The sequence below is a fragment of the Neofelis nebulosa genome, chromosome 16 (genome assembly GCF_028018385.1).
Source record: "Neofelis nebulosa isolate mNeoNeb1 chromosome 16, mNeoNeb1.pri, whole genome shotgun sequence".
In the NCBI taxonomy this organism is placed as follows: domain Eukaryota; kingdom Metazoa; phylum Chordata; class Mammalia; order Carnivora; family Felidae; genus Neofelis; species Neofelis nebulosa.
In genome coordinates, this window is record NC_080797.1 from 16,629,623 (window position 1) to 16,652,583 (window position 22,961).

Below are 22,961 nucleotides of genomic sequence, written 5' to 3' on the forward strand. Positions count from 1 at the left end.
GGATCGGGGCGGGAGAAGCCCGGAGGGGCAGGCGGCAGCCTGACAGGACAGACGGCGTCAGAAATGGGGTTCGGGGCCGGGTTGGAAAGAGGGAACTTGGGTCAGGTGCCAAGGAAGAGTTTGTGGCCTCCTCGAAAGGGAGGTGAAGGAAATGGTGTTGTGGAGAATTCAGATGTTCTGCTTTGTGCAGAGGCGATCCAGGGGCGAAAGGCCTAAGAGAGGAGAAAGTGAAATGAGATGGGGGGGCTGGTGCAGATTTAAACTGAAGTTTTCTTGAAGCGTGCACGTTTTGTTGGTTTTCAGCGGGAATGGAATAATAACTGTAAATACATGTTACATGTAAGTTTTTAAAAAAATTTTTAATGTTTATTTATTTTTGAGAGAGAGACAGAGCATTGAGGGGGCAGAGAGAGAGGGAGACACAGAATCCGAAGCAGCTTCCCTGAGCAGTCAGCACAGAGCCCGACGCAGGGCTCGAACTCACAAACTGTGGGATCGTGACCTGAGCTGAAGTCGGACGCCCGGCTGACTGAGCCACCCACGCACCTCAAGTCTCTTATAATAAGAGCCTATGAGAATGAAAATCATAAAACAAGATCTTTTCTGAGGCTCCCTCTGATGCAGCCCCCTGAAAGCCTGGCGGGTCGGCTGGGGCCCAGCCCAGCTCCCCACCTGCAACTCGATCCTCTCTTACGTCTCTGGCGGGACCTGTGCCTTGGATGAATCAAGGCAGCTGAGTTGGGGAGAGCCGGTGTCTGTTCTGACCCTCCTGCGGCAGTGAGGACGAGGAAGTGTCTTTTGTAGCAAATGCGGAACAAGCGTTACTTAAGTGGAAAATGAAAGTCCCGGGTGCACAGCTTAGGAGGAGCCCCGGCCCCGGCACGTTCCTGGCCACGCTGCCAGGTGGCTTCCTTTGGTGGCATTCCCTCACTGTGGATGCCATACGGGTGTAACTGCTCACACGGCGAGTGTGTATCAGCCTGTGATTCAGGCACTCGTTCCGAAAGGGAACCACTTACGACAGTCATCTTCTGCCTGTTTCACCCCCAAAGGACCACTCTGAACAGCGTGGTACCTTCCTCTCTGTCCCCTCCCATCGCCCGCCCAGCCCAGATTTTGCCTTTTTCCTCAACGATCTCAAGACTGAGGACATCTTAAAAGTCGTGCTTGGATTTTTTTCGTTGTTCTCCGGGTCAGAATGAAACACATACAGGCGTGTGAACACGATACGCCCGAGCACCGGCTCAGTCTCCGTGGCGGTGCAGTGAGATTCTAGAACCCTGTGTCCTTCGGGGTGCTGACTGGCGGCATCGTGGAGTCCTGCACTCGGTGCCAGCACTGCACCAGGCCGTCGGAAGGCAGGGAGGTTTCTGCAGACGCTGAGGGGGCCTCACAGTTAACGTGGTGGGCAGAACTTCCACGCAGAATCACCTAGAACAGCGACGGGATCCAGTAGCGGGGGGGGGGGGCGGGGGCGTCTCTGTGAAGCCCCCGCTGCCTCCCCATTGCCCTGAGTCTGAGAGAAGCAAACCCAGTAGAACTGTTTCCCTCTTGTGATTGGCCAGCAGTGAAGTCTGACACGGGGGAGGGAGTGGTGACGTGGGAAGAGTGAGAAGATGGGCCTCACTCTGCAGCGTCAGGGAAGGCTCTGGGCTGTAAACTCAGTTGGGAAAACTGTCCACCGGGGGTGTGCGTCCACGGGCATTATATCTGCCCCAAGCTGATGTTGGACGTTCACAGTCCCCAAGGAGAGCTGCAGCTCGGCAGGTGTCTGAGGAGGCCCGGCCCTTGGCTCACCGTGCTCTCGTGAGACTGTGGAAGGGGCTGGAACACAAACTGTCCAACCCCACCCCCCACCCCCCCGACCCAGGTTCAGACTGGAAAACAAATGAGAATCGCAATGATGTATTTAGAATATAGCTGTGTAATCATAGGCTTGTAACTTACGTATCAGCAAGTTAAAACTTTAAAGAGAACAGATCGGCCGAGAATAAAATCACTATCGTAGAGGAAAGGTTGAGACAGTCAGAGAGCTAGTATCTGGAAAAAAAAAAAACAAGTATTAAACCAGTTCGAGAAAAGGTAGCCAGTTCTGGAGGACAGAGAAAGGTGATCCCAGTACCGGATTCCTGGCATCTGCATGTGCAAGGACGCCCTGTGTTATGTGGGGTCACGCCCTGGAAAAGAAAAGGAACCTGGATCTGCAATCGAGAGTGCACAGAGTCTCAGGGACATTTGCCGCAGGAGCTTGGTGCCCAGCTACACGGTTGAACTTGGAACGAAGTCTTTGGCTGTCAGTTGGCTGGATATCCAGGAGAGGGAGGTGTGAAGGTTGACAGCAGATGTCTGGCAGGCAGGCAGAGAGAGAGAGAGAGAGAGAGAGAGAGAGAGAGAGAGAGAGAGTGTGTGTGTGTGTGTGTGTGTGTGTGTGTGTGTGTGTGTGTGTGTGTGTATGGTGGCCTTTGCCAAGAGGGGAAGTGCTGGAGGGGAGCCCCTGGGGCCGAGGGCAGGCAGGGGTGTTGTAGCCCTGTTCCGGACAGGAGTTTAGGTGCATTTTTAGATGTCCGTGGGGTTGTCAGGAAGGCGGTTTCTCTTTGAAGACGGTGTAGTCTGGCGAGGGGGAAGATGGGGCGGGGGGTGAGTCTATACACACAGCTCGGCCCCTGGCATCTGGGGCACCGAGCAGGGCACCTGGAATGAGACCAGGGCTTCCCGGGGTTGCCGACACTGGAACACAGGCTGATGAGATGAGGCGGGGGGCCAGATAGAGAAGCAGGGTGGCCTTCTGAGTGGGAGCGGCCAGCGTGCTCCCTGCTTGCGGGCCTCCCGTGGGCTCTTGCCACATTCAGTCTTTCAGGAGCCTCCCCCAAGCGTTCTCCTTGCAGAGGCCTCTGGTTACAGGGGGCCCCATACCTGTGCATTTCTGACCCTTTTCTGATTCTAGAACGTAGGGTGTGGGCCCTAGAGCAGATCTGTGAGCTCGAGGCCACGGGGGAGGAGCAGAGGAGCCGGGGGAGTTGTGGGTGAGGAATGCGGTAGGATGTGTGCTCGTGCTTGTGATGCCAGAAGTAAGGACTTCATGTCTCTGTCCTGCAGGATAAGGAGCCCCGGGGAATCATCCCGTTAGAGAATCTGAGTATCCGGGAGGTAGAAGACTCCAAAAAACCAGTGAGTATTCGGGGGACGGGGGGACACAAGGGACAGGTGTAGCGGGTCTTTGACAAGGACTGAAATTGCAAAGATCCACTTAGAACCGAAAAGTAGCGTCGCTCCTCTAACGTGGCCTGCCTTTAAAACTATCTTCCGTGTTCAAACCAAAGAGGAGTCAGTAAGTGACCTCTTCATTCTGTCTGTGTGGCTTAGTGTCACCTGTTGAGTGTCACACGAGGGATGGAATTGTCCCAGCTTAAAAGGCAGTGGCAGGCGCTCATGATAGGGCCACTCGCGGGAGGCCCTTCGGGTACCTTACAGATCCCTCTCCTTGGGAGTCCGGCGACGCATCTGGGGGCAGAGGCGGGGGCTAAGCCGCATCCCTGTGACGTCCGGCTCTCCCTCCTTCCGGTTTGTTGGGAGCAGGACAGACGTGTATGTATCCGGCTGGTACCTTCGCTATCAGCCTTGTTGACGCGCAGCCTACGTTCTTCAGATTTCTGCCTCTAGGCTCCTCTTCCCCGTAGGGAAATCCGCACTGCCTGCCTATATTTTACGGAGGTCAGGACGGTCTTTTGAGGAGTAAAGTGACGTTGTTTCTGTGTCGGTGGGCAGCTCTCTCAGATCTTTGTCACTCTGTCCCTCTCTTCTCTGATTCTCAGAACTGCTTCGAGCTCTACATCCCCGACAACAAAGACCAAGTAATCAAGGCCTGTAAGACCGAGGCCGATGGGCGGGTGGTGGAAGGGAACCACACGGTCTACCGCATCTCAGCCCCGACGCCCGAGGAGAAGGACGAGTGGATTAAATGCATCAAGTAGGTGGCATCTGAAAAATAGACGTGCTTTCACCTGACAAGGGCTCTCACCTCTTTCAGATATTTACTTTTCAAATTTTAATTTTTTTTTTTTTTTTTTTTTTTTTAGAACAAGAGTACAAGTGGTGGGGGGGGTGTGGGGAGACAAAGAGAGAGAGACACAGAGAGAGGGAGAGGATCCTAAGCAGGGCCCATGCTCAGTGAGGAGCCCAACACGGTGCCCGATCCCGCGACCCTGGGATCATAACCTGAGCCGAAGTCAAGAGTCGGACGCTCGGGCTCCCGAGTCACCCAGGTGCCCCTCTCAGATGCTTTATTGCTGTGGCTGTTGAGTGCCGCCCACCTCTGTCCTGGGTCCTGTGTGAGAGCTGGAATTCCCAGGCTGCTTTTCAGTGGGTCTTTATTTTTTTTAATTTCTTTTAACGTTTATTTTATTTTTGAGACAGAGAGAGACAGAGCATGAACGGGGGAGGGCCAGAGAGAGAGGGAGACACAGAATCTGAAACAGGCTCCAGGCTCTGTGCTGTCGGCACAGAGCCCGACGCGGGGCTCGAACTCACGAACCGTGAGATCATGACCTGAGCCGAAGTCGGACGCTTAACCGACTGAGCCACCCAGGTGCCCCTCAGTGGGTCTTGAGCTGCTCGACCACGACAGCGTGTTTAAGAGAGCACCTCAAACCGAGGCTTCCCAAAGTGCACCTCGTAGACCCGAGGAGGGGGCGGGTGACCGGGCTCTCCGATAGGTACAGGTGCCATTTGTCCAGCTGGTCTCCCACGTCGTAGGAAGCAGGTCTCGTTTTCAGGACGGCAGCTCAGTGGAGATAAAATACCATCACGTTTCGGGAGTCTCCCTCGGTGGTACGTTGTCCCGTTTACAGGGGAGGAAACTGAGGACCGTGGAGGTCGTGTAATTTGCCCAGAGTCACATGGGTGCGACCCAGGGTCCCAAGACCGACTCGCACCGTTCACGGCTGCGCTGTGGGGAGGGAACAGGGTTGTCAGGGTTACGGAGGTACAGACAGCAGCGGCCCCGGGTTCGGCTCTGCCCGCCTGGCTGAGCGGCACGGTGCGGGGGTGACTGCGGCGAGGGCTGTCCGCATGTGGCGAGCCGCCTCCTCCCTCCCTGGGACCTCTGTGGGGCCTGTCCAGATGGCCATCGTGCCCGCGTGTGCGGTGTGACTGCTCTCTCTCAGAGCGCGTCCTTGCTCTCCCCGTCGGGTGCTTGGTCCGCCAGACGTCACCGGCCCTTTCCTTAGTGTGCCCGTTATTGGGCTCTGTGACTCCCCCGGAGTCCAGGGGGGCGGCCCTGACCAGGTGACCTGAGGCCCTGCAGCCCCGCACGGCCTCTGTGACGGGCGCTCTCCCGCCCGGGCCACAGCCTGCTCCTGAGGGGGGAACACTGTAGCTTGGAGTCTGCTTTGGTGGCAGGGCCAGGGTGAAACAGCAAACAGATGAGTGAAGGCGGGGCAGAGGACAGACTCACCCAGAGTCGGCCCGGAAGTCCTTCCTGGGCGCGCCGCCTGCCCTCCCGCCAGACCTCGGCTTCCCCACGGCACGGCGGTAAATGGCGGGCTCCCTGGTGACTGGGCACGCCTCCCACCCCTTCGGAGTGATGGGGAAGGCTCCCGGGACGTCTGGGGGTGAGACCGGGTCCTGTGGTGGGCATGCTCAGCGCGCCCCTGGTAGCTTCTCCCCCCCCGCCCCTCGATGTGTGGCATCTGCAGGGGCCTTGTGTGACCCTCGCCCAGCAGACGAGGCTCCAGTGTCCCTGTGGACGCTCGGTCGTCACCACCAGAAACGAGACAGAGCCCTCCGCTTGTAGCGAGCATGGGGTGCCCCAGGGAAGGGCTGGTCACTAGATGGTACACGTGAGACGAGAAGTACACGGTGTGTTCGCTAGCCGGCATTTGAAGAAACACTTAAAAGCCCTCCACTGAGGTCTGGGCAGAGGAGTCGCCGTGCCCTGGGCATCCTGGGCAGTGAGTGGCCCTCGTCCACGTATCCCGCGCTCTGTTTTTACCGTACATCTTATAAAAAGCACTTAATTCTTTAATCCTTATGGAACTTATTTTTAGTATATGGTTCGAGGTGAGGGATACAACTCACTCCCTCAGCCGAATGGACGGTCGTCCTGATAGCTGATTCGCCAGTCTGAGGCGCCCTCTGCAGTTTTCCCACGCCCCCGTGTGTGCGTGGCCCACGGGCTGTGGACCCCTTGTGTGATCACGGGGGCATCAGAGCGTGTTTTGTTCCGTGGCAGCTCACGGCCCTCCCCCGCGCTGCTCTTTCAGATAGTCTGCACTGCAGCCGGGGAAGCTGGGCGTTCTGCAAAGTCAGGCCTACCGTTCCGCCCTTCAGGGAGCGTGCACACAGGCCCTCCCCGGGGCCGCTCTGCCCAGCACCGCCTCGTCTCCGGTGCAGGGTTCACACTGTTCGTGCTCTCTGGGCGCCGTCTCCTTACCCTTCACCGCAGCCTGGGGAGTAGAGGCATCCCGTTTTCCAGATGAGGACACTGAGGCACACAGCAAGGCCCATCCCAGTGTCCAGAGCCACAGGGGTGGTGCTGGTGCTCGGACTGAGCCCGCGACTCCAGAAGCCGCGCTCCTGGCCGCCGTACGGCCCTCAGCCTCAGCGCCGTGGCTCCCGACACTTTAACTGATGCCTTCGTGGCGAGTGCCCTCGGGACACGTGCCGGGGACCGTCGGTTCTCGCTGCCCCAAGGAGCCGTGGAGACGCTCCTCAGGGACACGTGACCTCGGTTGAACAGGGCGCAGTCAGTTGGCCGAGCGGTCATCCACCCTGGTCGGCGGGGCTTGCGAGCTCGTGTGGAAAGTAGTCCGCTCGCGGAAGGCTTCAGGACGCCCGCGCCGCAACCTGCTTGCGAGCCGGGAGTGACGGTGACGCGGGGCTGGCCCTGCCGTCACCATTCTGCGCGGTGTCTCCGGGGCGGGGCCGGGACACAGGCTCCCTCCTCACCGGGCTGTGCACACAGAGCGGAGCAGGCCTGGCCGGCCGCTCCCTGAGGGCCCAGCGAGGGTGTGGACGGCCCGGTTGTGCGGCCGTCGAGTCGGTGTGCACGGGACCGACTGCCTGCCGTGGACGGGTTGGGTCGCGTGGCGCCCGCGGTCTTCGTGGAGCTCCGGTACCACACCCGTCCTGGGCTGGAACGCGGTTCCGTGCTGCCCGTGAGTCTAGGGAGAAACAGGCAGGAAACGCTCCAGAATCGTCTCATCACACGCACCGTGTGTCTCTCTCGAAGCTCGCGTCCCTTCGGTCGTCGTGTGGACCCCGTGGAGGTTGGCCCCACTGCCTTGGCCTTTGCGGTGGCCGTCGAGCGGGGCGGGGGGCACCTGTGCTCCTGCAGGAGCCCCGGCCTGGGCTCGTCTCCGGGCCTGTTCTCAGTCTTGTCTCTTTTGTCCCCTCTCTGTGTCCAGAGCAGCCATCAGCAGGGACCCTTTCTATGAGATGCTGGCGGCACGGAAGAAGAAGGTCTCCTCCACGAAAAGACACTGAGCCTGCGCAGTGAGCGGCCCCCGGCGTGCGAGGCGTGCGAGGCCCTGGGCTCTGTCTCCCGTCCCCCCACGGGCGGGGCCGGGCTGCCGAGCAGGGGCGTCCCCTGCTGGGAGTCACCCCGGATTCCTGGACACTGGCTTCAGCTCTCGCTGTCTGTTTTTAAGTGGGAGAGGGTAGGCGGTGGCACCGGCGGGGTGGGCGGGGATGCCCGAGCGGCGGGGGCGGGGTCTTGAGCCTTTCTCTCCGGAAAGAACAGAGCCCCGCCCGTCGGCAAACCCGCCCCCTTCAGGTCTCTCGCTCGGCAGGTCTGACAGCGGAGCTCGAAGCCAACCGGTTACCTCTCGGTTATCTCCCTGTGAAGAAGCCTTCAGCCGTGCACCGAAAATACGCGTGCCGATATATTAGTATATGCTGAGAAAAAAGTGGAACGGAAGACAAGCCACGTACTATAAAGATATATTTTTGTGCTTTAAAAGAAAGAGAAAGACAAAGCGCCTTTGCGCGGCGTTCTGCCCGGCGTGGTGGCCTCTCCGGGGCGGCGGGTCCCCGGGCGGCTGGCGGGTGCCACGAGGGCTCCGACCCGGCCGGGACTCCGTGCCCCGCGGCCTGCGGCGGCCCGCATCTCCCTTCCAAGTGCCGGGGACGCCGAGGGGAGGAGAGGGTCCCGGCCGCTCATCTTCTCTCTTTCCAAATCCTTCTTGTTGGGCTTTAAGATGCAAGGTCAGCCTTTTCCTTGAGCTAAATACCCAGTAACCAAAACTGTGAGGACGGTGACCCCAGCGAGGTTCCGGCTGATCTGCTTCTGACTTGGTGGCTCCCCGTCCCCCAGACCTTCCTCCTCGTTTTAGAGGACGGGGGTCTTCCCCGATCACCTTAGGTCTTCGGCTCCTCTGCCTCAAAGCCGGCCCCGCCCTGGGCGCATATTGGGGGGGGGGCCCCCCGAGAGGCAGGTGGGGCGAGGGGTGACGAGGCCGGCCTCAACTGGAGCTGGCCTCGCCCCTCCTAACTTAACGGTGTGAAGGGAGCCACGAAAGGCAGTCGTCCTGCTGTTCTCTCAGGGACTCTCGGGGCCGCTCCTGCCGCTCGTCCGGGCTGGATGGCGCCTGGCCCGGGCCATCCCGGCGCCCCCAAGCGGCCGGGGACCAGGCGGTGCACACGCTGCCTCACGGAAGAGGAGCTGGCGGTCTCCTCGGGCCGCGCCACCCCAGCTCCGCCGGCACCGTTCGGTGGAAATCGCTTCCGTAAAAGGGCACGAAGGGGGTGCTGGGCGGGGTACCCTCTGGGGCCCCCCACTTCATACAGGTCCTACCGGGGCTCGTGAGGGCGGCGGAAGGGGGTCTGGGCTGGATGCCCGCGGCCGGCCGGGTCCCGTGCCCCAGTTCTGGCAGATAGCAGAGAGGCCCCTGCGTCAGTATTCGTCTATTTATCAGAGGTGTACATAATCCGTGTATAGTTTTCTCCTTTTAGATTATTTTGTATTTGTTTAAAAAAAAGAAAAGTTTTGTCAAAATATAAAATATAAAGAAATGACTGAAAGTTGTCGACAGGGTTTCCAAAAACTTATAATTATTATCCCAGTTGTCTTTCGTTTGTATTTTTGTTTCTTTGTTTTGTTTTGTTTTGTTTTGTTTTGTTTTGTTTTGGCATTGGAAACGAGCGCCAAGGAACCGCAGCGAATAAACTCCACGTCTGCCCAAAGCAGCTGTGTCGTGTGCGGCCTCCTTTGTTCCCTGGTGACCGTGAGCAGGAGGGCCGTGGCCAGCGGGCACGCCCAGGCGGGGGGCGAGTGACCTCGGGCGCGCGGCCGTCCGTCCGTCTGTCCGCGGTCCGGCGGTAACGCACGTGGGAAGTCGGGCGAGGCGCTGTCTTGTGCTCTGCGGGAGACCGCTCACCGCTTGCCCCCTCTTGTCTCAGAGAAACAAGGGACCAACCTCCAACGTCGAGCTAAGGTCGAGAAATGCGCCTTTGGCCAGTGGAACATCCGTCGCGTGTTTCAGTTTGCAGACGTGCCCACGCGGCACCGGGGAAGAGTCGCGGGGAGCCGGAACCGCCCAGAACACGGACGGGCCCGGGCCTGCCCCTCACTGGTGGTCCTTTCCCTGAAACAGCAGCGCCTTCCCGTTCCCGTCCTTGCTTCTCGCGGGTTTGGGGCGCTTCGCCTCCAGGCCTTCTCGATCTCTGCGGGCGTCTGGAGCAGGTAGCGTCTCCTAAACCCGTGCGCCGCGGTCCTCTGCAAGGGGCGTCTCGGAGAGACCAGCGTTCCTTTGCGCGCTTGGGGCCGGCGCCGCCCTTTTCCGTCGATCCCAGACCTCTTGCTCACAGCCCGGCCCTCCCTCCCCTTCCTCGCTGGACCGGCTGTCCAGAGTTTCTCGTGGACCGGCTGTCTCCCGCCTGGCCGCCCCTGCCGGCGCCCTCCCTTCTGCGTGGGAGCCCTTCCCCCGTCTGTTCCCGGGATGTCCTCCTCCTCCCGGAGACCCCGGCCCAGCCACCCCACCCCACGTCCCTGCCACGTCCCTGGACTCCCCATCACCACCTGCACTGCGCTGACTCTCTTCTGTTGGGGAAGGAACGCTCTTCGTTGTACGGCTTGCTGAGTCTTGGGTTGGTTTTTTTTTTTTAAGTTTCTTTATTTTGAGAGGGGGGCGGGGAGACAGAGAATCCCAAGCAGGCTCCGTGCCGTCCACGCACAGCCCAACGCAGGCTCGAACCCACGAACCGTGGGATCGCGACCTGAGCCGAAATCAAGAGTCGGACACTCGACCGACTGAGCCACCCAGGCACCCACAGCTCGCTGAGTTTTACGTAACCACGCTGCATTTAAATTGTACGGTGGTTTGTCTCAGCCCAGGCAGGGTCCCCCAGAGCCTTCCTCACTCCGTGCTCGTAAACACCACAGGGAAGCAGGAACCACTTGGTCCTGCACACAGAGAGCTTCAGGATCTGCGCCAGAGGCCCTTCCGGACGGGGCTGCTCCGTCACCGGCCGATTTGGGGGCCACCACTCTTTAGGCCTTCGTCACCAAGGGCCCTGGCCTGACCGAGGGCCAGAGGGCGCGAGGCGTGACCCGACACTGCCGGGGTAGCGAGAACGTCCCGATTCCAGCCCCCAGACCCCACGAACGCAGGGGGCTTTGCCGTGCCTGCCTCTGCCCGGTGGGGTTCGGCGGAGGAGGGCCTGAGCAGAGTGGACGTGGGGTCTGTTTTGCTCTTTACTTGGGTTGCCAGGAAGCTCAGGGTCAGGGGCGCAGTCCGTCATGCGACCCGGTCCTGCTTTTTTTCACTTACCCTGCTTCTTACTTTTATTTTTATGAATAGACGGTATGTTTTAGAGCAGTTTTAGGATTGCAGTGATACTGAGGGGGCGGTACAGAGATTTCCCGTTGGCCTCCTGCCCCCGCATCGGCACAGCTGCCCCCCGCCCATCCGCATCCTGCCAGGGGGTCCGTGTGTTACAGCTGACAGGCCTCCACTGCCGCATCAGCATCCCGCAGAGCCCACAGTGTGCCCTCGGGCTCCCTCTGTGGCGTTGGACAGACGTGATGAGCTGTAGCCATCGTTACAGCATCGTACAGAAGACATTCGCTGCCCTGGACGTGCTTCCTGCTCCCCCCGTCCGTCCCTCCCTCCCCGCTGGCCCCCAGCAGCCACGTTTTGACCCTTTGTCCTATTCTGTTCTTACCGTAACATCAATCTGAATTTATAAGCTCCATCTTTTTTTTAAAAAAAAAAAAAACAGAAGTTTAAGGGGGCGCCCGGGTGGCTCAGTTGGTTGACTCTTGATTTCATCTCAGGTCACGGTCTTGTCCTGAGATCGAGCCCCACATCGGGCTCCGTGCTAACCGCACACACACAAAATAAATTATTTATAAACTTCAAAAAATGATGATGCGATTGAGAACTTAAGGCAGAGAATGCTTTCCGAGAACTGACGATGTGGCCGGGGCTGGAGCGGCCCCTGGCCTTCCCGGGGAGCACGTCCTAGCTGCCCTGGGGCTGCTCCTGGGTGCCTGCCGCTGGCAGGGCGGACCCCAGCTTCAAACACGGGGCACCCCCGTGCGGCTTGGGTCTCCACCTCACCGAAGGGGCTGGCTGCCTGTGCGCTCGGCAGGGTAAGCGGGATGCATCCCCAGAACCCGTGTGCCTCAGCCCGGCTCACCAGCCGTCAGCAGGAACGGGCTGTTTGCAACCAAGGCAGGTGTCTCCCTGACAGAGGCCGCCCTGCGTAGACGGGGCCGTAGAGACGAAGCCCTTCTTTCTTCAGACACGCGGACCTAACGGCATCACGAGACACATTTGGGTGTGCAGTGCCACGGGGCGGGGGGGTGCCACTGGCTCCCCCAGAGCCACAGGGCACCTGACATCATCCTTTCTCTTCTGTGCTTGAGCTAGTCTGTCCCCGAGGCTCCCATGGCACCTGTTTGAAGACTTGCTAATCCCCTTATCTCCTAGGAATCAGCGGGGTCTCCTTTTGCTTTCTGAGGGAGGTAGAAATGCTACTCCCTTACCGGAGCTCTGATCTTGACAAACCAGCCCTCCCGGTCGTAACCTCTCCGTTATGAGACTGTCTTCTCGGGAGGTGTGGGGACGCACCGTCTGGCAAGAGCTTGTGTGTCCGCCTCACCCAGGAGTCCCCATGGAAGCGGTTCTAATTATTTGTGGGCCCCAGGCCCCTCTGTGAAGCCAACGTGAGCTACGGACCGTCTCCACGGGACACTGCCCAGAAAGCCCTAAGTGCAGAATCGGCAGAGTCGCCCATCCTGAGCCCCTCCGCGGGCTCCAGACGGAGTGGCCCTGGTCTGAGCCTGCCCACGCTTTCCATAGCTCAGGGTCAAACACTCAACTGACTGAGCCACCCAGGCGCCCCCTCATGAGTTTTTAAAAATATGTTACAGGATGGGGTGTCTGAGGCTCAGTCGGTGAAGCGTCCGACTTTGGCTCAGGTCATGATTTCATGGTTCGTGAGTTCAAGCCCCACATCAGACTCCACGCTGGCCGTGTGGAGCCTGCTTGGGATTCTCTCTGCCTCTCTCTCTCTCTGCCCCTCCCCTGCTCGCTCACTCTCCTTCTCTCAAAATAAATAATAAATAAACGTAAGAATATATACATTTTACTGGATTCAGTTTGTTAATATTTTGTTAAGGATCTTTTTGCGTCTGCCCTCTTGAGGGACATGGTGATATGGTCATTTGAGCCATCACACCAGATTGGCGGCTCTGTGACAACGGGGACTCTGTTCAGGTCCTCTCCGGGTTCCCAGCTCCTAGACCGCACCTGGCACAGGGAGGGCCCTTGGGACAGGTCCGTTGAATGAATAAATGCATGACAAGAAGCCACAGGTTGCTTTATGCCCGGCAGGATCATGGGAGTAGTTTGTCAGAACCCGTTTTCTGCAAGCCAACAGAATGTGATTCAGATGCGTTAAGAACGTCTCGGGGTAGGTGCTCCGACTCGTAAGGTGGTCCAAACTTGTGAGGCTGGAGATGCTCCGAAGTTGTAGGGGGGAGAAGCAGCAGAGGAAGGAGGAAAGGAGCCTGTTTCAGGCCCCCCCCCCGCCCCCCCGCCGCCTTATCCTTGGCCCATCTCCTGCCACCTGAGAGCACGCTCCCTGCTCACGGAACTCTCCTCCCTACTCTTCCTCTCGGCAGCTGCAAATTCTCCCTTAAACACCCGGCGGATCCGGGTGCAAATGCATCAACTCTGCACACGCTGTGAACAAACTGAAGGCTGCAGCTTGCTCTCTAGGTGCAGGGGAACTGTAAACGTCACCTTCCACGCCAACACCATCACCGTTATCATGACCACCGGCCGTGTACTGTGTAAATACCACGTGGAAGTCACTCTGCTATGGAAGGCCTCTGGCCAGCACACGGCATAGATGGGATCTGGAGCCATTTCTCTGGTCGCTGCTGGACCAGACTCTTCTCCGGAGTGGCCAAGCCCTGAGGCCGTGGACTGTGATTCTAGCCTTGGCCTCCCCCACCTCCCCAGAGACCACGTTCGAGGCTCCCGTTCCCGCGGTCGCCCTGCGCCGGGCCCTCCAATGACGTGTCTTCCGTGGGGCCGCCTGACTGCCCTCTGCAGCGTGGGGGCTATGACGCCCCATCACTGGTCAGCGGGGCGGTTTCCCAGCCAGCGCACGGAGACATCCATGAGAATATCCTCAGCACTCTTGCAACTTTTTATTTTCAGGTATTTTCAAACTTGTAGAAAAGTTGCAAGCATAGAACGGAGAATTCCCGTACACCTTACCCACCTCCAATTTTTAGATATTTTTCTACATTTCATTTGTTTTTTCCGTTCTTCGGCCTTAGGTTTCTGATTACAGGTCTTTCTTTTTCGTATATCTCCGAGTGTGTGTTTGAGGATATTTATTCAGTCTGGGGGGCTAAATTACAGCTTTCTCCTGCCTCATGGGTGATGTGGGAGAGAGAATTTCCATCGGCAGAAATGCTTTGTGTCAGATTTTCTATTTTCTTTTTTTTTTTTTAATTTTTTTTTTCAACGTTTTTTATTTATTTTTGGGACAGAGAAAGACAGAGCATGAACGGGGGAGGGGCAGAGAGAGAGGGAGACACAGAATCGGAAACAGGCTCCAGGCTCCGAGCCATCGGCCCAGAGCCTGACGCGGGGCTCGAACTCACGGACCGCGAGATCGTGACCTGGCTGAAGTCGGACGCTTAACCGACTGCGCCACCCAGGCACCCCTCTATTTTCTTCTTAAATAACTTTCTATGGAGTTTCTCTTGAGTTTTTCTATTCTCAGATCTTTCAGTGAAGGGGTTCCTAGTTTAAGAGCGCCCTGATCTTTGAATGTTCCTGGATCTAGTTCTTGCTAGAGAACTAGACTCTAGTTCAAGAATTCGACTTAATTCAACCCAATTCTGACACTGTCTACCCGAAGATAGCATCAGATTCCAAAGGCTAAGGGTCCGGTCCTACAGGACTATTCCCCAGCCCCCACTTCAGATGCCAGTCCCCAGGGCAGCTGACAGCCTGCAGATGGGCTGCAGATTGGGGGTTCCAACGACCCCCTCCTTAGGTCCGATTAATTTGCTAGAGCAGCTCATAGAACTCAGGGAAACGCTGAGCTTTACCGGTTTATTAAAGGGTATGATAAGGGATGCAGGTCAACGGCCAGATGGAGAGACAGGAAAGAAGGTGTGGTGTGGGGAAAGGGTGGGGAGCTTCTATGCCCTCTCCAGGTGCACAGGGCCTCAACCAGGGCCTGGGCTCCCCTCCAGGCTGCCCCTCCTGGAACGAGGGTGGTGGCCTGGGAGCTGCAGGGTACTGGTGCTTGGAGGCTGGGATGACTGCTAGGTGGCTAGGCCTGGAATGTGCCCACGAAGCAGGACGCTCATGTTTTCCTAAACTTTCCAGAAAGAATCATCCGTGCCTGCCAGTGGCTTCACCCGAGTGAATTCACCTCTTTTTCCTTGGGCCGTACTGGTGGTTGGGCCGTGTGCCCTCCCGCTGGGGGCTTCTCCTGGCCTCCTTCCTGCCTTTTGTCGGGGCCGACCTCGGCCCGCACCTCCCTGGACCATGACATCACCAGCTTCGAGCCTTGACCCTTACTACCACACACAGAGCTCGGCCTTCCCGCCCTGGGGGACGGCGCCCTCACCTGTAACCGCCCGAATACGGCGGCACTCAAGGGGCTGGACGGTTCGAGGCTCTCCCGGCTCGGACGTGCGGCCAGCGTCCCTTGAGGTGGTTCCCCTGGAACCAGTGACAGGTGTGGGAGGGGGCCAGGCCCCGGGCTCAGCCCCACGTTTTGACATTCAGATTTTGGTCTCGTCTGTGCTGGTTCTGGTGGGAGACGGCCTTGGTGGAGGACGCAGTGAGGGTGCTGTTCCCACCGGGCCTGCAGAGCTCTGTCTGCGTATCCATGGGGCGCGTTCCAGTGCCCGCTGCCCACACAGGGCTCCTGGCCTCTCCGGCCTGAGCGCCCTGCGCGGGTGGCCCCTGCCCTTTAGACCAGCGTTCACCGTATGGTCGTAGTGGCTCCAAAGTTCTCGCACACAGGAAGGTCGGCTCAGAAGAAGGGAGGATCCGGGTACGTTTGGAAAGCAAGGACTCCAGGGGCGCCTGGGTGGCGCAGTCGGTTAAGCGTCCGACTTCAGCCAGGTCACGATCTCGCGGTCCGTGAGTTCGAGCCCCGCGTCAGGCTCTGGGCCGATGGCTCGGAGCCTGGAGCCTGTTTCCGACTCTGTGTCTCCCTCTCTCTGCCCCTCCCCCGTTCATGCTCTGTCTCTCTCTGTCCCAAAAATAAATTTAAAAAAAAAAAAAAAAAAAAAAAAAAAAGCAAGGACTCCAGCTGGCACGTGGAGGAATCAGATCAGTTGTGGATGGATTGTTCTCTCTCCTTTTTATTCTATGAGCTGCCCCTCCCCCCCCATACGCCAACACACACACGCACACCTCCCCGCTCAACGTTCAGCTCCTGGGTTTTTTGTTTGTTTATTTTATTTTTGAGAGAGAGGGTGGAGGAGGGGCAGAGAGAGAGAGACGATAGAGAGAGAGAATCCCAAGCAGGTTCTGTGCTGCCAGCACAGAGCCCAGCTCGGGGCTCAAACCCATGAACCGCGAGATCATGACCCGGATCAAGAGCCGGACGATCGAGCGACTGAACCCCCCCAGGCGCCCTTCAGCACCTGTTTTGAATGGACCTTTTTCTAATTAGTAACCTAACTTTAAGAATCCACGGGAGAATGAATTTTTTTCTGAATTACAGATCATAAAATCATCGTCTGTTGGCCAGTGTTGGTCAGAAAAGAGAGTCTCTTGTGCGAGAACGTGTGAGCTGAAACGGTACGATGTCAGGTTAGTGAGCTGAGAGGCACATCGGATGCCTGGGGTGGGGACAGGCGTGTGCGGGGGGGCCCCGGGGCGGGGGCCACACTGCACAGCTGACACGCCCGAGTTCCTCTCCGCCAGAGCCCTCCCGGTGTCAGGTGTCGTGACGAGAACAGCTTCGCGCAAGGGCAACAAATGGGGTGCCGGACGGGTGACGGAGGGAGGAATTAGAGAGAAGGACCAGGGTGGGAGGTCACCGGGAACGAGGGAGCGCCGTGCCTCTGGAGGGCGTGGAAGCTCCAGGCGTGGGACCCGCGTGTTTGTGGACCACCGTGGGCTTCCTGCCCGCCGCGTGCTCTCCTTCGCCACGTGAACACCGTGTGGTCAGGGGGCCGTGTCTTGAGGGCCGTTGTTCTAGAATTTCAAATTACCGGCCTGACGTGGTGCGTGGAGGTCTCTAACTTTTAATCTTCCTATTTGCGATCGCAGCGACGCTCTCATTCCTCGCGTGGGCTCGTCTTGCCAGACTGTTGGCCGGTCTCGTGTGTCTCTTCGAAAGACGGGCTCTCCTCCCGTCAGATCCGCAGCGGGTTTTCTCCCGGGGGCGGGAAGATCTGATACCTTCGTGCATTTTATTAACCCCTTGTCCTTTCTTCTTCCCGTAGCGTGGGTCCGGCGCTCAGCTTGGTTGTACCCAGTTGGACACCAAAGTGCCTCTCTTTGTCTCGGGGTAGGTGCGAATCGACTGCTATCAACCCGCTGTGTGCAGACGCGCGGTTCTATTTCCGTCCCTGCTCAGACGCGCCTCTGACAGGCCCGTCCCCGCTTGGCAACGAGAAAACTAAATTTAACTCAGCTTCGCCCGGTAAACAGTTCTGCCGGGCATTTTTCGCTAACATCGCCTGGTTTAAAGCTTCGTCTTTCTCCGGTAAACACCCGGCCGCGGCCGGTGTGAGCGCCACAGCCTGGAGCTGGCCCCGGCTCCCCTCCAAACGCCGGCAGCCAGCCGCAGGGGACAGGCCGTGGCAGCCCTCTGTCCCGGCACGCGCCCCTGCACCTGCCCTGGGAACCGGCCGCTGGGGTAGCGCTCCGAGACGTCCATGTCCGTGGCTGGCTGCAGGTTTGGGGGGCGGGGGGGTGGGGGGCTTCTCATCCGGTTTTGGCTTCACACGGTGACACTGGCCGTGGCACATCTGATGGTCTTTGGGTTTGGGGACCCCACGGACGCGCTGCCCGGCACCCTCCCATTCCTGTAAGAGGGACACTGGCAGCCCACTGGGCGGGGGTGGGGGGGGCAGGGTGACGTAGCGGGTCCTCCAGTAACGCCTGTGGCCTCTCTGGGTCCCCAGGAATCCCCGCACGGATGCACCCGAAGCTTCTGCTTCTCAACTGACTGCGAGGAGGAGACGCCTCTGCGGAAGCCCAGGGCCTCTCCAGACTTCGGGCAAGATGACGTCATAGCTAATGGTGGGCGGGCTTCTTCACACACACACACACACACACACACACGCACCCCGTCTCCCTTGCTGTCCCTTGTCACGCTTGACCGTCCCTGGGAGGAAAAGCAGGCAGCACAGTGTCTGGAGTCACTGCCAGGACCACCTTCCTCGTGGAACGTGAGTGTGTTTTCTTTCCCACGATTTCTGTCCTCCCACCGGCCTCTGCGTCTCCTCCGGGGCAGAGCTCTGAAAGCTTCGGGGGAAAGGTAGGGACGTCCTTGGGCGGCTTCCCACCTCAGAGCCTTTTTCTTTCCCCTGCCCCTGTTCTGGTCCTCGCCGAGCAATCGTCCTACGACCCGGTTGCCCGGGACCGGGGCTGGATGTGTGAGACGGAAGGAGCGGCCGTCCAGGGTTACGGCGGTCGAGGTAAGACTTCTGTTCCCCCAAAAAAGCCCGGCTGTTGAGCCTGTGGGCTCCACACTTTCATCATCAGAGGACCGCACGCTGGATGGACGGCTTGAAACAACAAAATTCTTGCACGTCTGAAATCAGGGTGTCTCGAGGCCCACCCTGGGGTGGGGTCCTCCCCATCTCTCCCAGCTCCTGGCGGTGAATCTTGGTGTCCCCAGGCCGACAGCTGCCTCTCCGTCTCTGCCCCCGTGTCACACGGCCTTCCTCCCTGTGCCTCTGCTCTGTCCTCTTAGAAGGACCGTCTCTGGGTTGGGGCCCACCCTGACCCAGGAGGATCTCAGATCATCTTTACTGACCATGTCTGCAGAGACCCTATTTCCGATAAGGTCTCACTCACAGGCTCCGGGGTGGACGTCTTTGGGGGACGCTCTCCAACCCGGTTCCAGGTGGGAACGGCCCGTATGCTGACGTCGTCACGGTCTCAGGATCGGTATGCCCTCTACTGACGAGCAGGCTGGGCCCGGGGGGCAGGTGTAATGTCTGTGGCTCGCTCACGTTTCTTCACCTGTACTCTCTACCTGAGCCAGAAGCTCTGCCACAGCAACACGTGTTTCAGAGGCCAGAATGCGGTCTCGCGGGCCTTGTTAATCCCGCTCATCCTGCCTCAGGGGAGACTTCCAGAACTTTCTCCCTCGATTGCTGCTTTGTGGTCCCAGTCCGCGGTGGAAAATCAGTAAGGGGCCCCTCACCCGCTTCCCAGATCCCTTTTCAAGGAGACCACGAGACCGCGGTACGGAAGCGTTTCTAGAGAATTCGGCGGTACTTAGTGATTCATACTGGTGTGCAGCCAGCGCCTCTCCCTGGTTCCGGAACACTTTCGTTACCCGGAAGGCAACCCCGGGCTCGTTAAGCAGAGGCTTCCTGTTGCGCCCTCCCCCAGCCTTTGGCAACCACCCACTTTCTGTCGCCATGGATTCACCTATTCCAGAAATCTGAGTCCTTTTGTGTCTCAGCGACGTGTGCAGGGTCTGCTGGCGTCATGGCAGGTGTCAGAGTTCCGTGCCTTTCTCTGGCCGAACACCGTTCCGTGGTGCGGCTAGACCACAGATTGTTGACCCACTCGCTGCACGTCACGGACGGGCGTTGGGTTGTTTCCACCTCTCGGCCGTCGTGACGAATGCTCGTGCGAACGTGCTCGTGCGTTTATGTGTTTCCGTATCTGTCTTCGGTTCTCCCGGGCACGTGTTCAGGAGTGGGATTTCCGGGTCACGGGGCAATTTTGCGTTTAGCTTTTCGAGGAAGCACCAAACTGTTTTCCACGGTGACCCCGCCATTCTACGTGCCCGCCAGAGCGCGCGAGGGCTCGTCTCTCCACATCCCCGCGAACGCCTGTTATTATCTGTCTTGACTCTGGTCCTTCTGTGATAGTCGTGTCTCATTGTGGTTTGGATGCTGTGGTTCCCGTCACGCCTCCACGCGGGGGTCCGATCCCTCGTGCAAGCTGTTGTGGCTGTGCGGTACTTACCGCTCTGGAGTCCCCAGACCCCCTGCCGCCCTGGTTGTGAAAGGACAGACGGAGGTGTCTCCCACTTCAGTTTTCCCATAATCACGTCCCTTCGCAACAGAGTGGTGAGCTTGGGAGACACCCAGGAGCCCCCCTCAAGGCGCAGGCTCCTTACGAAAGACCAGACCAGACAAAGCCCGATGGCAGAAATGACGCTCGCGTCCCCTCAAGGTCCCCCCCATCCCTTAGCTCAAAACGCGACCACGTTCTGGGTAAAAAAGAACCTATTTTTATTCTGAAGGCCCAGCCTGTCTTGCGTTTGCACTATTTTCTCCCACGCTGTTCCACCAACGCCCGTGCTCTCCCGCCCCTGAAAACAACTCACACACGTGAACACACATCAGGAAAAGTCTCCAGATCCCAAGACGAATTCCAGCACTGTCTGTAAACCCCGCTCTCCAGGCCCACTTTTATCTTGTTTTGATTCCTAAGAGGCCCCGGGGCATTTGGTTTTCATCACTGACCCCCTGAAGGCCCGGCCAGCTCCCTGCAGAGAGCGCAAGCGGCCGGGCTGGTGTCCCTTCCCCGAGCCTCATTCCTTAGGTCTGGAAAGTTGGAGGCCCTTCTGCATTGTGTGGTTTATGTCAAATGCCTGAGCGCATTCGAAGCAAACAGACAGCTTCATCCGCTGGGAGGTTCCGAGGCGTAACTTGAATTATCAAGCTCTCGAGTGGCCATCTCCGTAAGTCACTGGAGAGAGACAGAAGCAGGTTCTCAAGCTGACGAAAAAGGGGGTGAGGACAAGAGCCTCGGACACGGACCAAGTACAAGGAGGGGGTGTCCTGGGTCCTGGAAGCACCCCACATTGGCTTTTCCAAAGCTGCTGCCCGAGCCAGGCACGCAACCGATTTCCGTCTGAAAGGTGTCCTCCTGGCCATCGGCAGCTTTGAGAGCCTTCTGACGGGGCAGACGGTTCCCAGGCTCTCCCTGGCAAAGATGGAGGGAAGGTACCGGATACCGAGGTCAGAGTGAACGCTTATCACCTGTGCATTGGAGAGACAAGCCCAGGGCAAACGTGTTAGATGCGCTAAGACAGAGCGCTGGAAAAGTACCCCAATACCGGCCCTAGCAAGACTGGGTCGCTCCCAGCACCCCTAAACGCAGAGAAACGCTGTGGGGCCTCACGCCCCGGCAGAGAGCTGGGCTCTTGGGTGAGGCTTGCAGCCTTGTCGAGCTCGCTTAAAATTCAGGTTTCTCAAAGGTGGCTCAGCGATTCCAGAGCAGGCATCGGGCTCCCCACATGTGAGGATGCCACGGTTGCTGCCTCGTGGATCGAACCACCGATGCCAGAGGTCGCGGGATCTTAGAGGTCATCCGGTTCATTTACTTTGTGAATAGGGAAACCGAGGCACGGAGCGGCGGGGCGCCTCTCCCAAGGGCACTGAGCTGACCTGTGCGGGGCTGGTCCGAGGGCTCGGGTGACCGCTCCTGCCGTGCCAGGCGGCCACTGGGGTCTACGGCACCTTCTCCCCCACGCCGGAGCGGGGGTTCGCCTTGAGAGGAAAAGGTCCCGGGTTTTCCGTCTGACTTGCTCGCGTCTGAGAATCTCTTCTCACCGGCTTGTCGAGAGACGGCCTCAGGCCATGCTGCAGGATCCGCGGCCCACGTGGCGGTCCCACTGTGCCACCGGCACCAGCTCTGCTGGGCCCGGGAGAGACTTTGATGCCAGGCGCTATGGACTGCCCACAACGCGGGAGCTCCCGGGCTCTGGTATTGAACTTGGCCCAAGTTCCTAACGCGCTGTGTACCAGTCAGAGCTCGACCGGAGACACAGAACCAGGAGCCTGTGGTGTGTGCGTGTCTGTGTGTGTGTGTGTGTGTGTGTGTGTGTGTGTGTGTGTCTAGATTTGTCGCAAGGAGCAGGCTCACGTGACCGAGGGGGCTGGCGAGGCAAGCCTGAGGTTGTAGGAACGGCTGTTAGGAAGGGTGCTGGCCAAAGCTGCCTAAGCTACGGGTGGGAGTCTTCCTTCTGCAGGGAAACCTCAGCTCTGCTCTCAGACTTTCAACTGATTGGATGAGGCCCCCCCAGATAGCCCAGCATCGTCTCCTTCTGTAAAGCCAGCCGATGATGAACTTTTATCCCATCCGTAAAATACCTTCGCAGCAGCACCTAGGTTAGCGTCGGAAAGGGTAACTCGGGGACTGTAGGGGCACCACACGGACACAGAAGGCTGACCCCTGCGCGCTCTGCCCCTGTAGAACGAGCCCCTTTATACTGACCAGTCCTTGAAAGTCGAGTTTGCCAACCCCCCCTCAGAGCTGAGCCACAGAAACAGTGACCTCACCATGCTGCTGACTTGTTGACAAGCAGGAATCGGGACCCAGTCCCTACACGCTCCATTTGAACCCGTCTCCTTTCAGTTTGCCAGCTCAGGAGGCCCTGTCCCTCAGGGCTTGGCCAGCAGTGAGCCAGGACCCGGAAAGGAGCCCAAACCGTCAAACTCCGTGGAAGGGTGTGGCCTTGACTCTGGGGTACGGGGTTGTTGCCTTTGGATCGGCCCTGTCTTCAGGGCTACGGAAAACCCAACCCATGCTTCTTTAAGCCTAAAGGACTGGGATTTCTTTTGCACAGGACCCAGAGCCCCCGGGGCAGATGGGGCTCAGGATACCTGGGACATTCCAGAATGCTGTCAGGACTGTCTCCATTTTCACTCCTGCTCTGTTCACCTGCCCCACGGCTCTCTTCCTCTAGAGCCTCCTGAACCCCGCCGGTTTATGATTTAACCCCCCCCCCCGGGAGAGGGTGTGTTAGCTCTTTCTGAACCCCCAAGTTCAAGACCCTGGGGCGAACCCCCAAGCTCAAGACCCTGGGCAAGCAGCAGCGAGTGCCGTTTCTAGCTTGGCCAACCATGACCTCGGGGGTGGTGGAGAGACGTCCTGCCTGGAAAGGACACGGGGTGGTGTGGCCGGCAGACTGGGTGGCCACCCTGAGCCCTTCCCACTGGACAGTATGGTCCCCCAGTCCCCCAGGCGAGTGGGGGTGGGGGTGGGAGGATGGGCTAGATGGTTGCAGGCCTCAGCACCCCTGCCTGCCTGGCTGCCCGCTCCCCCATAGCTCTGCACACGGCATCCCACGCTCTGGATCTTCCTTGATTTAAACTTGTATCTTAGAAATGGACTTTTCCTGGGGCGCCTGGGTGGCTCAGCCGGTTAAGCATCCGACTCTTGATTCGGCTCAGGTCATGATCTCACAGTTCGTGAGTTTGAATCTGGAATTGGGCTCCGTGACGACAGTGCAGAGTCTGCTTGGGATTCTCTCTCTCTCTCTCTCTC

General features: G+C 58.7%; 1 protein-coding gene across 3 annotated transcripts in view; it reads left to right on the forward strand.

The window, feature by feature from the left end:
• CYTH1 (cytohesin 1) overlaps nt 1-9,059 on the forward strand; it is an 80,433-nt gene extending 71,374 nt beyond the window's left edge. For all 3 annotated transcript variants that reach the window (XM_058704686.1, XM_058704685.1, XM_058704687.1), the window contains exons 11-13: nt 3,097-3,168; nt 3,813-3,967; nt 7,404-9,059. In XM_058704686.1, coding sequence (XP_058560669.1) covers nt 3,097-3,168; nt 3,813-3,967; nt 7,404-7,482 — 306 coding nt within the window. In that variant the 3' untranslated portion in view covers nt 7,483-9,059. The remainder of the gene's footprint in view (nt 1-3,096; nt 3,169-3,812; nt 3,968-7,403) is intronic.
• The last annotated feature ends 13,902 nt before the right edge of the window (nt 9,060-22,961 follow it).